The sequence below is a fragment of the Lepus europaeus genome, chromosome 9, assembly GCF_033115175.1.
Source record: "Lepus europaeus isolate LE1 chromosome 9, mLepTim1.pri, whole genome shotgun sequence".
In the NCBI taxonomy this organism is placed as follows: Eukaryota; Metazoa; Chordata; class Mammalia; order Lagomorpha; family Leporidae; genus Lepus; species Lepus europaeus.
Genome location: NC_084835.1, coordinates 7,844,063 through 7,863,000, shown reverse-complemented (window position 1 = coordinate 7,863,000; position 18,938 = coordinate 7,844,063). Strand labels below are relative to the sequence as shown.

The 18,938-nt window shown below is 61.7% G+C and overlaps 1 protein-coding gene across 2 annotated transcripts in view; it reads left to right on the top strand.

The window, feature by feature from the left end:
* ATP2B2 (ATPase plasma membrane Ca2+ transporting 2) overlaps positions 1-18,938 on the top strand; it is a 142,723-nt gene that overhangs the window by 106,597 nt on the left and 17,188 nt on the right. For both annotated transcript variants that reach the window (XM_062200453.1, XM_062200452.1), the window contains exons 12-16: positions 1,761-2,003; positions 11,899-12,140; positions 12,814-13,048; positions 18,136-18,315; positions 18,399-18,486. In XM_062200453.1, coding sequence (XP_062056437.1) covers positions 1,761-2,003; positions 11,899-12,140; positions 12,814-13,048; positions 18,136-18,315; positions 18,399-18,486 — 988 coding nt within the window. The remainder of the gene's footprint in view (positions 1-1,760; positions 2,004-11,898; positions 12,141-12,813; positions 13,049-18,135; positions 18,316-18,398; positions 18,487-18,938) is intronic.

Sequence of the window (18,938 nt, the reverse complement as noted above, 5' to 3'; positions counted from 1 at the left end):
CCCCCACATCCCAGTTGGAGCACCTGGCTTCAGCTTCGGGCTCCATCCCCAATCCAGCTTTGTCAGTGCAGTGGTGGTGGCTCGAGTGCGGGGGGCCCCTGCCACCCACGTGGGAGCCCTGGTCTGAGTTCCCAGCTCCTGCTCTGGTCCCCTGGCTGCTGCAGGCGTTTGGGGAGTGAACCGGCAGATGGGAGATCTCCGTCCCCCATCCCCACCCCCACCCCATCGATCTCTGTGTCCCTCTGCTTCTCTAATTAATTAATTTTAAAAAAGCCTTGCTATCAAGAGTTACAAAGAACAGTCACAAAGGAAACGCTAGCCACAGCACAAAGCAGAACACCTGAGCCTCTGGCGCTTCCCCCCTCCCTCGACGGGGGGCGGCGCCTGTGTCGGGGTCCACGGGACGAAGGCAGGGTCCTTGTCTGCATGGGTGCGGAGCACCCACAGGAACCCGGGAACGTGGGGCTGGGCTGGAGGGGGAGATGTGGAGAGGAGGGTCGTCAGCTCATGCAGAGAAGATTCCATTTTATGACAAACCCTGAAGGAAGTTGAGGCACGAAGGGTCTATAACGTGTGTGACTGAAGAAAGAATCAAGTCTGCAGCTGTGAATAAAGTCAGTGCCAGCCTGTAGTTCTCTCCCGCAGAGACGAGAGCCTTGGTATTTTGCTCATTCCCAGAGCTGAGACTCTCGGGAAGAGTTCAGAACCGGATACGGAACCGTTCCTTACGCTAGGGTGGAAGAGAAGTTTGGAGACGCTCAGAGAGGCCCCGCCTCAGGGCGCTGCCCCGCCCCTGTGTAGTAGATCGCTTCTGTGGCGCCAGTTAGTAAATTCAACAAATCAAGCATTTCAGAAGCTTCAACAGGCGCCGGTGCTGTGGCGCCGCAGGTTAAGCTGCCGCCTGCAACCCATGTGACGCTGGTTCAAGTCCCGGCTGCTCCACTTCTGATCCGGCTCCCTGTGAAGCAGCACAGGATGCTCCAGGTGCTTGGGCTCCTGCCACCCATGTGGGAGACCCGGAAGAAGCTCCTGGCTTCAGCCTGGCCCGGCCTTGTCTGTGGCAGCCATCTGGAGAGTGGAGATCTCTCTCCCTCTCTCTTTCCCTCTCTCTCTCTCTCTAACTCTACCTTTCAAAATAAATAAATAAATTTTTTTAAAAAGGTTCTACAAAGAGAAGCAAGGAGCCTCATGCATAATAGAAGCCAGAGTGTAAGATGCTGCAGCAAACAAGGCACTGAGCGTGTGCGGGAAGCAGAGGGATGCTGGGGGCTCTCCCCTACACACTGTCCCCTGGAGCCAGGCAGCACTGGGGCTTTCCCCCATACTGTGTGTCCCCCCAGAGCCCAGGCAGCACTGGGGGCTCTCCCCTACACACTGTCCCCTGGAGTCAGGCAGCACTGGGGGCTCTCCCCTACGCACTGTCCCCTGGAGCCCGGATAGTGCTGGGGGCTCTCCCCTACACACTGTACCCTGGTGCCAGGCAGCACTGGGGGCTCTCCCCTACATGCTGTCCCCTGGAGCCTGGGCAGCACTGGGGCTTTCCCCCACACTGTGTGTCCCCCCAGAGCCCGGGCAGCACTGGGGGCTCTCCCCAAACGTTGTCCCCTGGAGCCCGGACAGTGCTGGGGGCTCTCCCCTACATGCTGTCCCCTGGAGCCCAGGCAGTGCTGGGGGCTCTCCCCCCCACTGTGTGTCCCCCGGAGCCAGGCAGTGCTGGGAGCTCTCCTCACTGTCACCTTCTCACCCACCCCTTCCTCTAGAAAATGATGAAGGACAATAACCTGGTGCGCCACCTGGACGCCTGCGAGACCATGGGCAACGCCACAGCCATCTGCTCGGACAAGACGGGCACACTGACCACCAACCGCATGACGGTGGTGCAGGCCTACGTCGGCGACGTCCACTACAAGGAGGTCCCTGACCCCAGCTCCATCAACGCCAAGACCATGGAGCTGCTGGTCAACGCCATCGCCATCAACAGCGCCTACACCACCAAGATCCTGGTGAGTGAGCGCACACCGGCCAGAGCCCGCCCGTGGATTCCTGCGTGAGGTCTGGGCAGCCGAGCTGCGTGGTTGGCGTCTCGGCACCCTGTGGGGGCGCCCTGACCTCTGCGGGTCGTTTGCTTTGCCTTGGCGTCCAGTTAGCGGTGTTAGAATATGAGGAGGAGAAGGTGGGACACGAGTCACGCTTTTCAATCCTGCCCACGGCTTTTTCCTGGTCAGCTTCTGCCGCATGCCGAGGTAGGGGGCTCAGGACCACGCCGGGCAGCCAGCCCCACAGTGTCCACAGGTTCTGCGACTTCTAATGCAGCCAACCGCGGGATGGAAAATACTCAAGAAGAAAGACCCAGCTGGGCCTGTCGCAAACTTCCCCAGACAACAGGGTGTGACAGCTCACAGTCCTGGGCGGGTGGATCAGCTGGTCAGTTCCTCTGTCCCTGCAGTGGCCGGGCTGCGGGCTGACCTAGCGCGCCCCGAGCTGGGCTGGCTCCGCCCTGCCCCGTGTGGTCGCCTCACCTCCGCCAGCCGGCACCCCGGGCTTGTTTGCTGCATAGCGTCGGGGCTCTGGGAGTGAGCAGAAGCGTGCAAGGTCTCCTGAGGCCCAGCTCTGAACTGGCTCTCCGTGGTCTTGCCCGTCCCGCCGGGCGGCGCGGGTCTGGAAGCCGGCCCTGATTGGTGGAGTTAAGTACGAGCCGCTGTGACCTGGGTGGAAGCTTGCGAGGTGCGTGGTCTCAGGGAGGGGGGGGACATGCGGCATTTCCACCAACAGTCCACGCTCCCTCACGTGCCTGGAGCCCATCCAACTGGACGTCGTGCGTGTGGGCGTTCCCCTTCCACGCATGCCCAGCCCTGCCCCCACACCAGCTGCAGCCTTCACCGCCAGGCTGGGTGGGTGGGAGCCGCCCGTGGCCTTTTTGAGGAGACCGTGAGTCAGCAAGGAGAGCCAGGGGCTGGTGGCGGGAGGGGGCAGCGACGGCTGTGCCCACCCCCCGTGGCCCCTGGAGCCATAGGCTGAGGGGGTCCAGATCGCCATGGGGGCAAGTAGGTCAGAGGCCCCTGGGGTGATGCCGGGAATGATGGCCGTTTTGTCTTCTTGCCCTAAAACTGCGATCAGCAGTGCTTTGTTCTGTTCCCCAAGCCTTCCTAGGATAAGGGAGCCCCTGTGGATGATGTCCATCCCACGGGCCAGGCAGAGAAGGGAGTGGGGCGGCTCCCAGAGCAGGCTGCAGGCCACGGGGACACCCATGCACTTGCAGCCCTGTGGGAGGTGGGGCTCTCAGGGTCTGCCACAGAGATGACCACGCCCAGAGAGGTGTCAGGCCGAGTGACAGCTCCAGAGCCGGCATCTTGTCCCCAGCTATCACAGCGGTTCTGCAGTCCACGTGCAAGGGGGTGCAGACACAGTGGCTGGGGGGCCCTTGCTGGGTAATCCCTCTGGGCACCAGGGTCCCCTTCTGTGCCTTGAGCCCTTGCATCCTGGGACATCTGTGGCTCACTTTCTGGGTCTTCCCTGACAATGTCCTGGCCACACGGTTCTGGAAGGAGGGGACGGCAGAGCCCCTGGTAGGACCGGGCAGCGGCTGAAACTTCAGGGCAGGCTGGTCTGGGCTGAGCCCGCCTCTCAGTGTCTGTCCCTGCCTGAGTCTCCTGAGGGAGATCACAGGTTTGTGGTGAGGACGCTGGGAGTTGGCGAGGGATCGGTGCTCAGCAGAGGCCCGTGGTCGGCGCTCCGTGTGGCCAGAGCGTGCCTGAGCCGTGGAATCGCGCTGGGAGGAGGTTCCTGTCGCGGCTGTGCAGAGCTTGCAGTAGCAGAGTGGTGGAGAGGACAAGGTCTTGCCCGAGGTCCCGCAGTGGGGCAGAGCCCCCTGCAGATGCCCGGAGGCCTCGGGACTGGGCCGTGGCTGCAACTCGTTCCGGAACCAGGCACACTCGGTTCCAGTCCGTTTCTCAGCCTCTCTGCCCGAGTTTCCTAGGGGAAAGAATGGGTTTATTGTGAGGATGAAATGAGTTGGAGGTGGTTGGGTGGGGAGAGTGAAATGACTGTGAATAAATGGACAGGTGTGTAACCAATGAGCTGTGGCATCTGGAGGAGGCGGGAGAGAGGGATGGGGGGGCGGTGTGTGGTGGGTGGGATGGATGGATGGGGTGGGATGGATGGGTGGATGGATGGGTGGGTGGGTTGGGATGGGTGGATGGGATGGGATAGATGGATAGGGTAGGATGGATGAGTGGGTGGGTGGGTTGGGATGGATGGATGGGTGGATGGATAGGGTGGGATGGGTGGATGGATAGGGTGGGATGGGATGGATAGGGTGGGATGGATGGATGGGGGGATGGGTGTGTGGATGGATGAGGATGAGGGTGCATGTTTGGGTGAATATGAATTGATAGGAGTCTCCAGATAGGACTGGTGCCCTCCCCGCCTTCTGCTTGCCTGCTCTCACGGCAGCAGGAGGTGGGGGTTGGTCCAGATGCCCTCCTGTAACCACAACCTGTACTGTCTCGGCACCTGCACCTGGCTGAGCTGCCCTCAGTCATCCAGGCTGCGTTGTCCAGAGACTTCGGATTAGCGCATGCCTTTTGTTCTCTTTGGGGAAAAAAAAAAAAAAACCGCTAGATGAGTGTTTGCAAGGGTCGGCTGTGTGGGCGCCATCCATGTGGATCCCAAGACTTTGGAGACCCTGCAGTCTGGCCACCCTGGTTTATGCTGAGGCTGGGAAATCGGAAGGGTGCTGTCTCGAGTGACGCCCTGGGTGAGGGAGGCATCGCCCAGCCCGGGAGGCACTAGGTGAGGGTGGGCTGTGGCCTGGGCGACTCTGCAGGGCCAGCTTGCCGAGAGGTGCAGCCTGGACGCCGTGGGAGGCGCCATGGCAGCCGAAGGCCCCGCTTGGGCTCAGTCCTTACAGGGCTCAGAAGACCCCCAGACGCCAGACGCAGGCCAGGGATCCAGCCCCAGCCCCTCTGAGAATGGCTGGAGCCTTTTCCCGTGCACCTGTCTCTCTGATCGTTGGGGAGCTGCCTGAATCGTCTGTTAGTCAGAAATAGCTCTGGAATCTCGGCACACCCCGGGGCCCTGGGCCTCCGACCCTGAACGTCAGGGCCTTGGCTGGACGCTGCTCGGTGCCGCCTGCCGCCCTGCACGTCCACGAGCCGAGGCTGAGCTGTGAGAGGAAAGACGCCTTCCTCGGGCTGGGGAGGCCCTGAGCTGCCTCCACCAATATCCTCCTCGGCTGCCTGCGTCTTCCTCTGCCCTCAGAAACCAGCCAGGCAGCCCTCAGTTTGGGAATTGGTGAGGCCTCTTTTTAAGCAGGTTGACACTGCGGTTGACATCTGAATTATTAAACCGAGGACGGGCACCGGCTGAGCTGGGTCGGTGAACAGTTGATGGCATGTTTCTGGAAACATGAGCCGCTTGGAGGAAGACCAAGCTCCCAGAGTGGATCTAGAGTGAGGGCGTTAAACAGGAGCCCGGCCCTCGGCCCACCCCGTCCTCGGCACATATGGCCATGGGGCCGCCTGTCCCACGTAGTCCTAGCCACCCCTCGAGGCAGGGGCCCTGCCTCATCGTGTGCCCCAGAAACCTCGGGTCCAGGGCTCATGGGCAGGAGGCTGGATGGGAGAAAGGGGAGCAGAGACGGCCCCCAGCTCACATCTGGCTCCAGACCCAGGGCTCAGCCTGGTGCTCAGGTGAGCCCCCAAGTGCCATGAGTGGTGCTGAGCTGGGCTCCAAGGGGCTCGGGGGGGCCGAGGCGTGGCAGGTTCTGGAGGGGTTGTGCAGGGCGTGAAGGAGCAGCAGGGCAGGGACCCTGGAGGTAAACCCAGCATGGTTTGGTTTGGGGACTTTATGGGTTTTGTTTTTTTGTTTTGTTTTGTTTGCAAATACCATCTCTAGGCCAATAGTTTAAAGCAAATGGAACTGGGGAACTGCTTTTTTAATGAGCTGTCAGTTCCCATGCTGCTGCACTCACCCATGCACACACAGCACACACAAACACCACAGTCCATAACACGCTCAACACAGGGACCCACACACCATGCACCCTGCACCCACACGACGCCACACACAGTGGAACACGCACATGCGCAGTGCAGGTGCGCAGTGCACAGGGTGGGGGTTGTTGCTGGGGCTCCCGTGTCCAGCTCAGCATACACAGCACTGCCGGCGCCTGGTCTTTAGGGAAGAGACAGTGGCTGCAGGGGAGCTGAGGCCTGCCAGACCCCGGGCAGGAGGCCCATAGGTGAAAATCCTGGAGGGCCAAATTCGGCCAAAATTCCCTCCTCGCTGGGGCCCCCCCGCCCCTGTGCTGGTCCTGGAGTGTGGAGGTGGGCTGGCAGCCCTGCCCTCCTGGGCTCCAACCCTAGTGACCATGTTAGTGACCAGAGGCTGGGGCTGCTGGGTAGGTTCTGGCCCTGCCTGCCAGAGGCGCTCCGCCCCTCCAGGCCCTGCCGTGCGCCCCTGTAGGACAGGAACAGTGACAGCCCTGTGGCCCAGAGCCTGGGCAGGCAAGAGCACAGAGCACCTTTGAACAAATGGCCCCACAGAGGGTGGGGCTGGGTCGCTCCTTGAGGCCCTCTTAGAAAAGTCATCCATTGCTCCTACCTCAGCTCGCCCTGCAGTGGGGCCTGTTAGGGGTCTTGTTTAAAATTGTGGGAAAATGCAGGTAGCATAAAATCGGTCACAGGGGCAGCGTTGTAGCACAGCGGGTCAGCCTCTGCCCGCAACACCTGCTTCCCACATCACAGCGCCATTGTAAGTCCCTGGCTGCTCCACTTCTGATCCAGCTCCCTGCTACTGTGCCTGGGAAAGTACTGCAAGGTGGCCCAAGTGCTTGGGCCCCTGCACTCACGTGGGAGACCCAGATGGAGTGCCAGGCTCCTGGCAGTGCAAGATTCTCTCTCTCTCTCTCTCTCTCTCTCTCCCTCCCTCCCTCCCTCCCTCCCTCCTTCTCTCCTTCTCTCCCTCTCCCTCTTCCTCTCCCTCTCCCTCTCCCTCTCCCTCCCCTTCTCTCTCTCTCTCCCTCTCTCCCTCCCTCCCTCCCTCCTTCTCTCCTTCTCTCCCTCTCTCCCTCTCCCTCTCCCTCTCTCCCTCTCTCTCTCTCTCTCTCCCTCCCTCCCTCCCTCCCTCCCTCCCTCCCTCCTTCTCTCCTTCTCTCCCTCTCCCTCTTCCTCTCCCTCTCCCTCTCCCTCCCCTTCTCTCTCTCTCTCCCTCTCTCCCTCCCTCCCTCCCTCCTTCTCTCCTTCTCTCCCTCTCTCCCTCTCCCTCTCCCTCTCCCTCTCTCCCTCTCTCTCTCTCTCTCCCTCCCTCCCTCCCTCCCTCCTTCTCTCCTTCTCTCCTTCTCTCCCTCTCCCTCTCTCTCTCCCTCTCCCTCTCCCTCTCCCTCCCCTTCTCTCTCTCTCTCCCTCTCTCCCTCCCTCCCTCCCTCCTTCTCTCCTTCTCTCCCTCTCTCCCTCTCCCTCTCCCTCCCCTTCTCCCTCCCTCCTTCTCTCCTTCTCTCCCTCTCCCTCTCTCTCCCTCTCCCTCTCCCTCCCCTTCTCTCTCTCTCTCCCTCTCTCCCTCCCTCCCTCCCTCCTTCTCTCCTTCTCTCCTTCCCTCCCTCTCCCTCTCCCTCCCCTTCTCTCTCCTTCTCCCTCTCCTTCTCCCTCTCCCTCTCTCCCTCTCTCCCTCTCTCTCCCTCTCTCCTTCTCTCCCTCTGTCACTCTCCTTTCAAGTAAATAAGCATAAGTCTTTTTATAAAAACTCTGCCACTTGGGCCACTCTCAAGGCTGCACCCTGGTCACGTTCATACGCTCACACGTGCACCCATCGCCACCGTTGGTCTTTACAACAGTCTTTGCAAGACTGAGACCCCGAGACCACTCCTCATCAACTCCCCACGCCCACTCCCTGCAGGCCCTGGCAGCCTGGTTCTGATTCCTATTTCTGTGACTTCCGGTCCACTGGGGCCTCATCTCAGGGCTGGCAGCCAGCACTTGTCGTCTGGTGACTGGCGTGTCTCACCTAGCGCGGTGTCCTCAGAGTTGGTGCCTGCGTCCCTGGGTCAGGGCCGTGTGCACAGGCTGCATTTGGTTCACCATGTATCCAAGTGGTGGGTGCTTGTGCACAGTGCTGCTGTGAGCGTGGGTACACAAACCCCCCGAGTGCCTGTTTTCAGTTATTTTCGGTGTGTCCAGAATTGAGCCTGGCAGATAGCTCAGGTCATACCGCCTTCATTTCGGAGGAGCTGCCGGGCTGCGCTCCATGCTGCATTCCCGCCCAGAGTGTAGCCTCCCCAGAGCGCAGGTTTGGGCTGTGGCTTCTCTCCAGCCTTGCCGGCTTGTGCTACTTTGTTTCCTGTAAAAAGCAGCCTTCCAAATGGTGGGAGCTGGTGCTGGCTTTGAAATCCCCTTTTGCAGGAGTCCTTGGTAACTTGTAGCTCCTGAAGTCACCCCATTTGGCTGTTTTGCTCGTGGCTCCACCCACACCCCTGCCTCTCAGAACAGCAGCATGAATTGTCCTCATCAAGTGACGCCCATGGCTGCACCCAGCAGCCCTGGGTGCTTAACACCACACAGGGGAGCGTGCGGCGGACGCCGGAGTCGGGGCGGTCCAGGCCGCCCAGGCCTGACCTCCCGCCAGTGGCCAGAAGCAGGTCACTTCCCCGCCTGGGCCCACGTCCCGCCCCTCACATCGGGAACAGCCGCCAGCGCCTTAAATCCCTTACAGAGCCGCAGCCCTGGAGACTAAAAGGCTCTTGGAAAATCTACAGCAAGAGCAAAGCCTCTGGGTTTGTCAGGATGAAAAAAGCACAAAGAGAGGAGGGGAGGGTGCCTGCTCCTTGGTAACGCGTGTGGGCGACTTCAGAGCTCAAGTTCATGGGAACAAATTGAATTACGGAGGAGGCAGCTCTGCCATTTGCAACCACGAGTTGTTTGGAATCCTTTTAGAGGAAAATTAAAATATTTCACAGAGGGTAATAAAACGCCACGCGTTCTGCAGGCTTGACTGCTCAGCTCTCTCGGGCAAATAAGTAATTAGGCGTTTTTATTTAAGTCCTCTGAGTCGTTTTCCTCCATTGGGGGGGGGGGACTGTTGTGGAAAATGCATAAAACTCTAGAAATCACCGGAAAGTTCATTATCAAATGGTAACGCTGTGTCCGCGAGGGTGTTCCGGAAAGTTCTCGGCGATGCCTGTTTTGGTGTGCACCTGTCTCTGCCGAGAGCCCCAGCCAGGGGAGCTCCGTGCGCCTCGAGGTGGCTCGTTGCTTCTCCCTGACGCACCAAAATGAGTCTCTGCACACTCCATTTTCCATGAGCTTTGGGAAACATTCTCGGATGGATGGGTGGCTGGTGGACGGTCAGTAGATAGGTAATAGATAGGCAGGTGATGGTGATAGGCAGACGATGGATAGATGACAGGCAGACAGGGCGACAGCAGAGGCCACGGGAGCGCTTAGTGTTTATGCTCCCCGTGGCCCGTGCCATGGCACAGAGGGTGAGCTTGTGACATCAGCATCCCATATCCGAGTGTCGGTTCAAGACCCGGCTGCTCCGCTTCCGATCCGGCTCCGTGCTAACCACCTGACAGTGCAGCAGAAGGTGGCTCAAGTGCTTGGGATGGAGTTCCGGGCTCCTGGCTTTGGCCCAGCCCAGCCCTGGCCATAGTGCCCACTTTGCCTTTCAAATAAACAAGTAAATCTTAAAAAAAAAAAAAAAAAAAGGAATATTTTTTCCAAAGAGCAGACAGAGGAAGCTGCATCACAGACCCTGGGCTTCCAGTGAAACCCCATCCGTGCCTGAGCGAGGAGCCTTCCCCGGGCATGTGTGTGACCCCGAGACAGGTCAGACCTGGGAGCTGGGACGTGTCCGGAGCCCCCGTCCCCCGAGCCCCTGGGCCGCCTGCTGAGGGGCCTGCAGAGCCTCCTGATCCCCCAGCCCTCTCTGGGTCCACTTCAGGGGAAGGGCAGGCCTTTCCCTCAGCCACGCATCACCTGCCGGGCCTGCCCTGGCCGTAGGTGGGGAGGCTCAGGCCAGGCCCTCCCCTTCCTGTGCTCCCCCGCCTGTCCCGGGTGTGTGCACCACAGACTCTGTGCCCACAGGCATCAGGGCAGCAGGCCAGGGCTGCTGACACGGCCCAGCCTGTCCCTGCACAGTGACCTCGCCGGTGTCTTCCCCAATCGTCCTCCCATGCACTTGGTCGCCCCTCAAATGCATGCAAGAGCTGGGAGGGCTGGAGCCAGAACCAGAAGTTGGGGTCTCCCACATGGGAACAGGGCCCCGAGTACCCAAGCCATCACCTGCTGCCTCCCAGGGGGGTGTTAGCAGGAGGCGGAAATGGGGAGAGGAGGCAGGACTCGAACCCCAGCCCTCCGACACCGGATGTGGGTGTTCTCAACAGGGACTTAAGTGCCCCACCAAGCACCTGTCCCCACATGCTGGTTTCAAGAGGCAGGAGTGGCTGTGTTCTCGCGTGGGAGGGTGCACGGGGAAGATGGTGTCCTCGGCCACCTGCCAGGCCCATCCCAGTGCCGTCGCGTCCTTACCTGTTACCCTGTGCCTCCGCCACCTGACTAGGCTGCCTGCAGCCACTCAGCAAGCAGTGAGGGAACCAGGCTGTGAGCCGGGCTCCGGGCTGGGCCTGGGAACCCCCAGAGCAGTGGGACCCAACAGCTCTGTCTCGGGAGACCGTACAGACTTACAGCTCCATTTGACTCAATCACAAGGGCCAGTCCATCCGCCCCACGGAGCACCACTCGGCCAGCAAAAAGGACAGATTGCAGCACACACAGCAGCCTGCTGGGACCCCAGGGGCTGACGAGCCAGTCCCCCAGAGCGGCAGCCTCGGCCTCCATGCGTGTACACACTTCAGGTGGTGACGGCAGGCAGTGCAGAAGAGCTTAGGGTTGCCAGGGCAGGGGGGGGGTTGGAAAGAAGGCGGCTGTGGCTGTAAAAGTAGCGTGGGAGGCTGGCGCCGCAGCTCAATAGGCTAACCTAGGCACACCGGGTTCTAGTCCCGGTTGGGGCACCGGATTCTGTCCCGGTTGCCCCTCTTCCAGTCCAGCTCTCTGCTGTGGCCCGGGAGTGCAGTGGAGGATGGCCCAAGTGCTTGGGCCCTGCACCCGCATGGGAGACCAGGAGAAACACCTGGCTCCTGCCTTTGGATCAGCGCGATACACCAGCCGCAGTGGCCATTGGAGGGTGAACCAACGGCAAAGGAAGACCTTTCTCTCTGTCTCTCTCTCACTGTCCACTCTGCCTGTCAATTAAAAAAAAAAAAAGTGGTAGCATGGGACCCCGTGATCACAGCCACAGCCACAAGCGTCCACAAGCGATGCCGTCGCAATGCTACATGCACACGCATGTGCACACACAGTTGTCCACTCACAACACGTGCAAAGCTGAGGCCAGCAGTGGGGGGGGGGGGTGGAGGACAGGGCTGCGGGGTCTCTCGCTCATTTCCCGTTGCACGTGCATATGCAGTGGCTCTAACACGATGCCTGATGCTGGCCACAGTAGAGGTGGCTTCCGGGGGGGGGGGGGGGGGAGTAAGAAATGTGGGTGGAGACAGGTCGAGAGGGAGCCAGCTCATCTGTGCTGGCCGCTTCGGAAAAAAGAGATTGGAAGCGAACGTGGCGTGGCGCTGAGATGCCACAGAGCTGTTCGCGTGTGCTTGCTTGTCAGACGATCGTTCTTTCCTGTGTTTGAAATAATTCGTGCTTTTTTTTTTTAATGCTGTTGTTACTAACTGCTTTCATGCAGAGCCGGGACTAGGTCCCGATGCCGAGGCCCAGGGGTGCAGGGCGTGGGCTCAGGGCTCGGCCCCGCCCCACAGACCACGGAGTGGGGGGGCAGTGGCAGAGCAGGGGTAGAGGGGCCTCCGTGGAGCTGGGGGCAAGCCGGCCCTGCCTCTCTCCACAGCCCCCGGAGAAGGAGGGCGCCCTGCCCAGGCAGGTGGGCAACAAGACGGAGTGCGGCCTGCTGGGCTTCGTGCTGGACCTGCGGCAGGACTACGAGCCCGTGCGCGGCCAGATGCCCGAGGAGAAGCTCTACAAGGTGTACACCTTCAACTCAGTGCGCAAGTCCATGAGCACGGTCATCAAGCTGCCCGACGGCAGCTTCCGCATGTACAGCAAGGGCGCCTCCGAGATCGTGCTAAAGAAGTAAGGGCCGCGGGGCACCCGGCCGAGGCCACCCTGTCCCCCAGTGCAGCCTCTCCGCGGCGCCTGCCGTCCTCCCTGAGCCCCAGGGCGATGGGGAAGCTGTGTGCTCCCCACGCCGCACTCGGCCCTCCCCTCGTCCACCGCCCTTGGCCTGGGCTGGCCAGGCCCTCTGACTCCCACTCCAGAAAGAAACCTGGAGGACTGAGCGAGCCACCTCCCTTCCGTGGGCCTCCGTTTCCCCTCCTCTCAGCCCTGGAGCTGCATTGGAACTCGCCCCCCACACTCACGGGGCGGGGGGGGGGGGGGCGCTCTGTAGAAACCATTGGCTCCTGGGTCACCCCTAGGGGGCCTGAAGGGGGCTCTCTTGGGCATCAGCCGCCCCTCCACCACCCCTCCACCCGCCAGAGCCCTTCCAATCGCCAGACAGAGTCCCTACTGGATTCCCTTTGCAAAGCGTTTTGGCCAGGAGTTGTTTTCTCCCTGCGAAACCTTGCAACTGGTGGCAGACAGAAGGGCCTGGCCCCACCTCACAGGGGGACCCAGGGCCTGCTGGGTGTGCCCAGCCCTGCGGCATTCTGGGAGGCGGGCTGGGTGGGCATCCCCCAGGGGGGCCCCCCACCCCCCACTGCTGGGCTTCATTCCTGTCCTTTTCCCCCACCCCCACCCCCGCCAGGTGCTGTAGAATCCTGAACGGGGCGGGCGAGCCCCGGGTCTTCCGGCCCCGAGACCGGGACGAGATGGTGAAGAAGGTGATCGAGCCCATGGCCTGCGACGGGCTGCGCACCATCTGCGTGGCCTACAGGGACTTCCCCAGCAGCCCCGAGCCCGACTGGGACAACGAGAATGACATCCTCAGCGAGCTCACCTGTATCTGCGTGGTGGGCATCGAGGACCCCGTGCGGCCCGAGGTAGGCGCCAGGGGCCGGGGCCAGCGTGCGGCCAGCAGGGTGGCCTGGAGCAAGTCACTGTCCCGCCGCGGTGCTGTCACTCCCAAGGCCAGCGGAGGGGAGGGGAGGCAGATGGAACCCACAGGCCGCCCCAAGGGGGTCCACCTGAACTGTGCACCCAGCCACGGGGGCTCTGCACTCTGAGCACGGGTTGGGGGCTGCCTGCCTTAGAGACCTCCCACCCGAGGACCCAGGCCATGTTGTCACAAACCCCCGGCCCAGATCCAGAGTCCCTGGTGTCGCGGGTCAGTGCATCAGGAGCACAGTTTGGCGGCCCCACCAGCCCCTGGGGCTGTCTCAGTCCCTGTGCGATTGACCAGTGCCCTCCTGGTGTCACAGCTGTCACTCACCCTTATTGGGGTTCCCAGGGGCGCTGAGCTGGAAAGCTAGGCCAGGGTCCCATCCCCACACGGCAGGAGGGGCTGTGCAGCATCGAGGCAGTGCCAGCGCACAGTAGGGCTTAAGCCTCCTTTAGCTGAGTCTGCATCTGGGGGCTGTGGGGTCAGGGGGATGGGACATGCGTGGCCATGTGGCTGCAGGGAAAGGGGTCAGAGCGTGAGGTCAGGCATCACGCAGACCTGGGCATTGCAGGCTGTGTGGCACTGAGCCAGTTCCATACCCTCTCTGAGCCTCTGCGGGTCAGCGTTTTCTCTCCTCTTCTGTGTGTTTCGTTCTCTCTGAAATGCTGGTCACCACTACAGAGCTTTCACAGTGGCTCAAGGGGCGTGGCTTGGCCCCGCCTCCTTCCCAGGTCCCCCTTGGGGCAGCCTGCAGGTTCTATCCGCCTCCCCTCCCCTCCCCTGCCAGGTCCCAGGGACCCCGTGTTTTCTGTTTCTGCAAGAAACACTGGATGTGACTCAGCGAATCCAGATGGGAACAGGTTGCCTGCCTCCCTGCCCCAGGGCCTTTGCATACACACAGCGTTTCTAGGTCAGGAAGGTGAAGAGAGGGGAAACAGCTCCCTGAGGCCAGGGCCTGGGAGGGCAGCAGCTGACCTGGCCTTGCCTGTGGATGGTGAGGTCACCCAGGAACCCTGGAAAGGGGACCTCGATCCCAGCCCCAAATCTGCACCCGCAAAGCGCTTCCCCTCTCTCCACCTTAGTCTTCCCACCTGTGAAATGGCAGGCTAGCCCAGGGCCCGTTGGTGCCTCCCAGGCTTGGATGCTCCGGGCAGGAGCCCACACCAGCACCAGGCCCCAGCCGCTCCTTCCCGCCCTGCCGCCCACGTCCTGGGTGAGCTGCCGTCTCCCCTTGGCCCAGCAAGGGGAGTCGGACATGACCGGTGCCCATGCTGGACTGCATGGACAGACTGGCAGTGACTCAGGGCCACAGCCATCAGGGGGCTCGGGCTGCCATCCAGCCCCACCTCTCCTTCACGGGGGGCCTCAGTTTCCCCGTCTGAAAAATGGGAACATGTTCTGCCTGGCACTGCCAGGCCAGGGACGGACTCGAAAGAGCAAGAGCGCAGCCCTGTGGACTCAGCACCTGCAGGTGGGAGCCCAGGAGACTGGCGGGAGTGGTTTTCTAGAATGATCTGTGCACCTGGAACCCAGGCCTCAAGGCTCAACAAGCCCTGGCAGTGGAGCAGCCCCCACCCCTCTGCCGCAGGCAGCCGATGTCACGGGCCACGCGTTTGTGTCACCTCCTGGCTGAGCGCCCGCGGTCCACATCGGCCGTCACCACGCCCCCACCGCTGCAGGAGCTTGTGCTCTGCCTGTCCGTCTCTCCGCGCCCCAGGGGGTCCGCAGCCTCGCCCAAGGGCCTGATGGGTAAAGCTCGCCTGCCGCGCCCCGTACCGGAGCACGGTGAGCCTGAGGGGCCGGCGGTGTTCGTACCGCGGCGTCACTGGCCACGGCTGGCACCAAGAGCAGCAGGCGTTTAAAAGCCTCGATTTAATGGAAACAGGAAGCGCCGTCTCCTGGCTGTTTTCCCCAGTGAGAAATCTCTAGGATAACTTCAGCGAGAGAAGCGATGGTTCACAAATCCAACAGCGGTCTAATTTATGTGGAAAGAACGCGTCCGCCAGATCCGTGCCCGTGGGGAGGCTGAGTCCCAGCCGTCCCCGGTTCCTGGGTGCCTGGGCCCCAGGTGTTCGGTGGCTGTTTGTGGAGCGAGCGAGTGGGCGACAACAAGAACCGCCCCCGGGTCAGTGCTGCCGGAGCCCGTGCTAAGTTCCCTGTCTCCAGATGAGACCCCAGGCCCGGCGCACAGAAGAAAGGTCACGTACGAATAAACTGGATGCGTCCGCCCTGGAGCGAGCAGCCTTGGAGAGAGTGAGCGCCCCGTCATCAGAGGTTTGCAAGCAGGGGCAGCTGGGAGCAGGTGTACGCGGTGAGCAGAGGGCCAGAGCCAGTGACCAGAGGCCCTCCCAACGAAGGGAGCCTGAGGCGGCAGCCCAGTGCCAGCCATCGTGATCCTACACGTCCCGGCCCCACGGCCTCCGGCTTCTCTGAGCAACTGCTGTGCACCTGACCCTGCGTGGGCTCAGAAGAGGGCTTCCAGACCCCAGGGAAGGGGAGTGCTGGCGCCGCAGCAGCCCTTCAGTGACAGGAGGTGGCTGCCCGTCCCTGCAGAGCCCACGCCACAGGCGACTCCGGGAGCTGCAGAGGCCCTGGCACTGCGGCCGGACGCTGCCACTCTCCGCTGCGGGACAGCAGTGCCCAGGAGTCTGCGCTTCTCATGCCAGCCTCAGGGGGGCGCCCCTGTGGGGAGGACTCTGCGGGCTGAGGGTCAGGAGGTCCTGGAGGCTGCGAGGCTGGGGGCTGGGCAGTGACCCGGCTTGGACAGGGTCAGGTGGTGTGGATGAGGGGGATACAGACGAGATGTTTTCAAGGTCGATTCCTTTTTCTTTGAATTCCTGAGGGCGGCAAAAGGAGCAGCAGGTGGCTCCCCGGGGCTGGGTTCTGGGCCAGCAGCATAATTGCTGGGCCTGTCCTAAAGTGGGCGAGGGTCTATAGCCTACAAGGATTCAGCTTCACACCACGACTGACGGCGCAAAGGCCCCACACGTCCTCAGTTAGAAAGCATCCCGGGGTCATGGGTTTGCATCTTTCCTGGGCCAGCGCCAAGCGGCCCGAACCCGTCTCTGCTGAGCGGTGAGGCTCGGCGGGGGTGGGGGATTCCACGCATTCGCAGTTTAGGATGTGTTCCCCTGGCCACGGGCTTATGAAGCCGTAGCCCCACGGGAGGTCGGGGGGCATCGGCACCACAAACCGGGCACACGCTCTGCAGAGGGGCGTCTCGTGGTTCTGGGAGCCAGGGGTCCCGCGAGATGGAGTTGTCGGCCGGTGGGCACCTGCTCACTGTGGTCCACTGCCCGTCTTTAATCTTCCTTGAAGACTCTGTGGCAGCTCCCTGTGTGCGTCTTTCTCTATGCAAATATCCTTTTTTTTTTTAATTTATTTTCATTTCATCTGAAAAGCAAAAAGAGAAAGATCTTCTACCCACTGGTTCAGCTCTTCAAATGCCTGCAGCAGATAGGGCTGGGCCCGGCCAAAGCCAGGAGCTCACTCCAGCGCTGCTGCGTGGGTACAGGGACCCACGCACTTGGGCCATCACCTGCCGCCCCCCAGGGTGTGCACGAACAGGAAACTGGAGTCAGAAGTGGAGCTGGGACTTGAACCCAGACCCTCTGCTATGGGACACCAGTGTCCTAAGCAGCATCTTCACGGTCCCGGCAGAGGCCCGCCCCTGCCCCATCGACAGGAAGTACTCTCGTGAGCACACGAGTCACACGGGGTGCGGGCTCACCTGACTGTCTCGTCCGTGTCTGTCACCTTCCGAGTCCAATGACCAAGTGCCAAGGCAGCTGACTTCACAACAAGTGCACAACTGTGTTCAGGTGGCCCCACTGGCTTGGCCTCCGAGTGGACAGGCCGGCCGTTACGGCACACCTGCAGAGGAGAGCACAGCGTGGCGAGCCAGAAAGGAGAGAGAGCAGGGAGGGGCTGGACTCAGGCTTTCACGGCGACCCCCCTCGCCAGAACTCAAGAGGTTACACGAGAAGCACCCAAGGGCTCCCAATGACCTGAGGACCTCTCACGGGGCCCCGCCTCCACCACCTGCCACTCACACCACCCTGGGAACCGTATCTTCAACTCGTGGGCATTTGGGGACCCCACACAGATACCCAGACCACAGCAGCAGCGTCGTAACTTGACATGTGTAGACACTTTCTGTGAGTAAGTCACCCCCATAGCTAGGAGGGATAGGTATCCAGTGTCCCTGTCTGGGGACTTACACGTTAGCCCAGACGTGTTCACACAGTCCCAGCAGTGGCCAGCAGGCCGGTGTGGGAGTGAGCTGCCCGTCCTGTGACACGCAACAGGACTCGAGCGTTGAACTCAGCCCGCCAGGCCTGCGCCATCCGCGAGCTTTGGCCCCGCTCGGCTGTTTCGAGCAGGTGCAGCCTGGTTGCCCTATTGTCTGTCACCACCTGTGCGGCTGATCTGTGTCTGTGTAAAAGGCCACAGCTCATCCAGCTCATTGCCACATCCTAGATGCGGGGCCGGGCTGGGGGTGCCGGGGGCCTGACCTGGCCCGGTGGCCCAGGCGTCAGAGAGAGCAGGAGTCCTTATCTGCCCATGAAACAGCACCTTGTGCCTGAAATAAGACCGCTGCCATGTATCCTAAGTCATTGTCGCGTGCAGGCAACAGACAAGTCAGCAATAAGTAGAAGCCTGGGATTGTGTGCACAGGTTTATCACAGAGACCGGGAACCATGCACGTGCAGGCGACAGGGACGGACCACGTGCCAGGGCGGGGGGCTCCAGGGGTGCTCCATGGGGTCTTTCCAAAGCCTCTTCCCAGGTGGGATCACCAGTGGTTCCAGTTCAGGAGGAACCAGAGCCTGAGTCCACAGCAAGACTGAATCAGGGGATGCTGTGATTGATTAACAATGCCTGCCACAGGCACAGGGAGGGAGGTGGTGGCCCTTGTGCCGTGTCTCGTGGTGATCCCAGTGCAGTGGCCTTGCTGTGGAATCCAGGGAGGTGGGGGCGCCTGGCCCAGGGAGCACCCTTCCCCATGGCTCCCCCTATCTTGTGCAGGTCCCAGAAGCCATCCGCAAGTGCCAGCGAGCGGGCATCACGGTGCGCATGGTCACTGGCGACAACATCAACACGGCCCGGGCCATCGCCATCAAGTGCGGCATCATCCACCCCGGGGAGGACTTCCTGTGCCTGGAGGGCAAGGAGTTCAACCGGAGGATCCGGAACGAGAAGGGGGAGGTAGGCAACCCATGCGGGCTGGCTGGGCGGGGCTGGCGACCCCCTGCTCAGGGACTCAGTCTGTCTCCCCTCCCCCCTCCCAGATCGAGCAGGAGAGGATTGACAAGATCTGGCCGAAGTTGCGGGTGCTGGCTCGCTCCTCGCCCACGGACAAACACACCCTGGTGAAAGGTCAGCCGGAGGCCGCCGGGGGAGGGTGGGGGTCTGCAGCTCCGCTAGGTCCCAGGGCCGGCTGGGGCCCACAGCTGTGTGCTCTGAACTTGCCCGACGCACACACCTAAACATGTTCAGCAGCCCCTGCTGTTGGCGCTCCGCCGGCCTCACTGGCTTATGTTCCCCGTCTGGCCCCAGAGCTCAGGAGTTTTGTCTGTCTTGATCTGCCTGGTCTCCGAGGCCCAACCAGCATCTGGGACCAGGACCCCAGGACTGGCCGGGTCAGCAGAGGAGGCCAGAGGCCAAAATCCTCCTTCCTCTCTGTCTCCCACCAGGTGGCTGGGTGCAGGGCACTGCTGACGCCATACAGCCCTGGTTAACAGCCTGGCCCTGCCACCCACCTGTGGGCAAGCCCCTGCACTCTGGGACCCTCTGTGAGACAGCTGTGGTGGGGCCGAGTCATGGCTGGC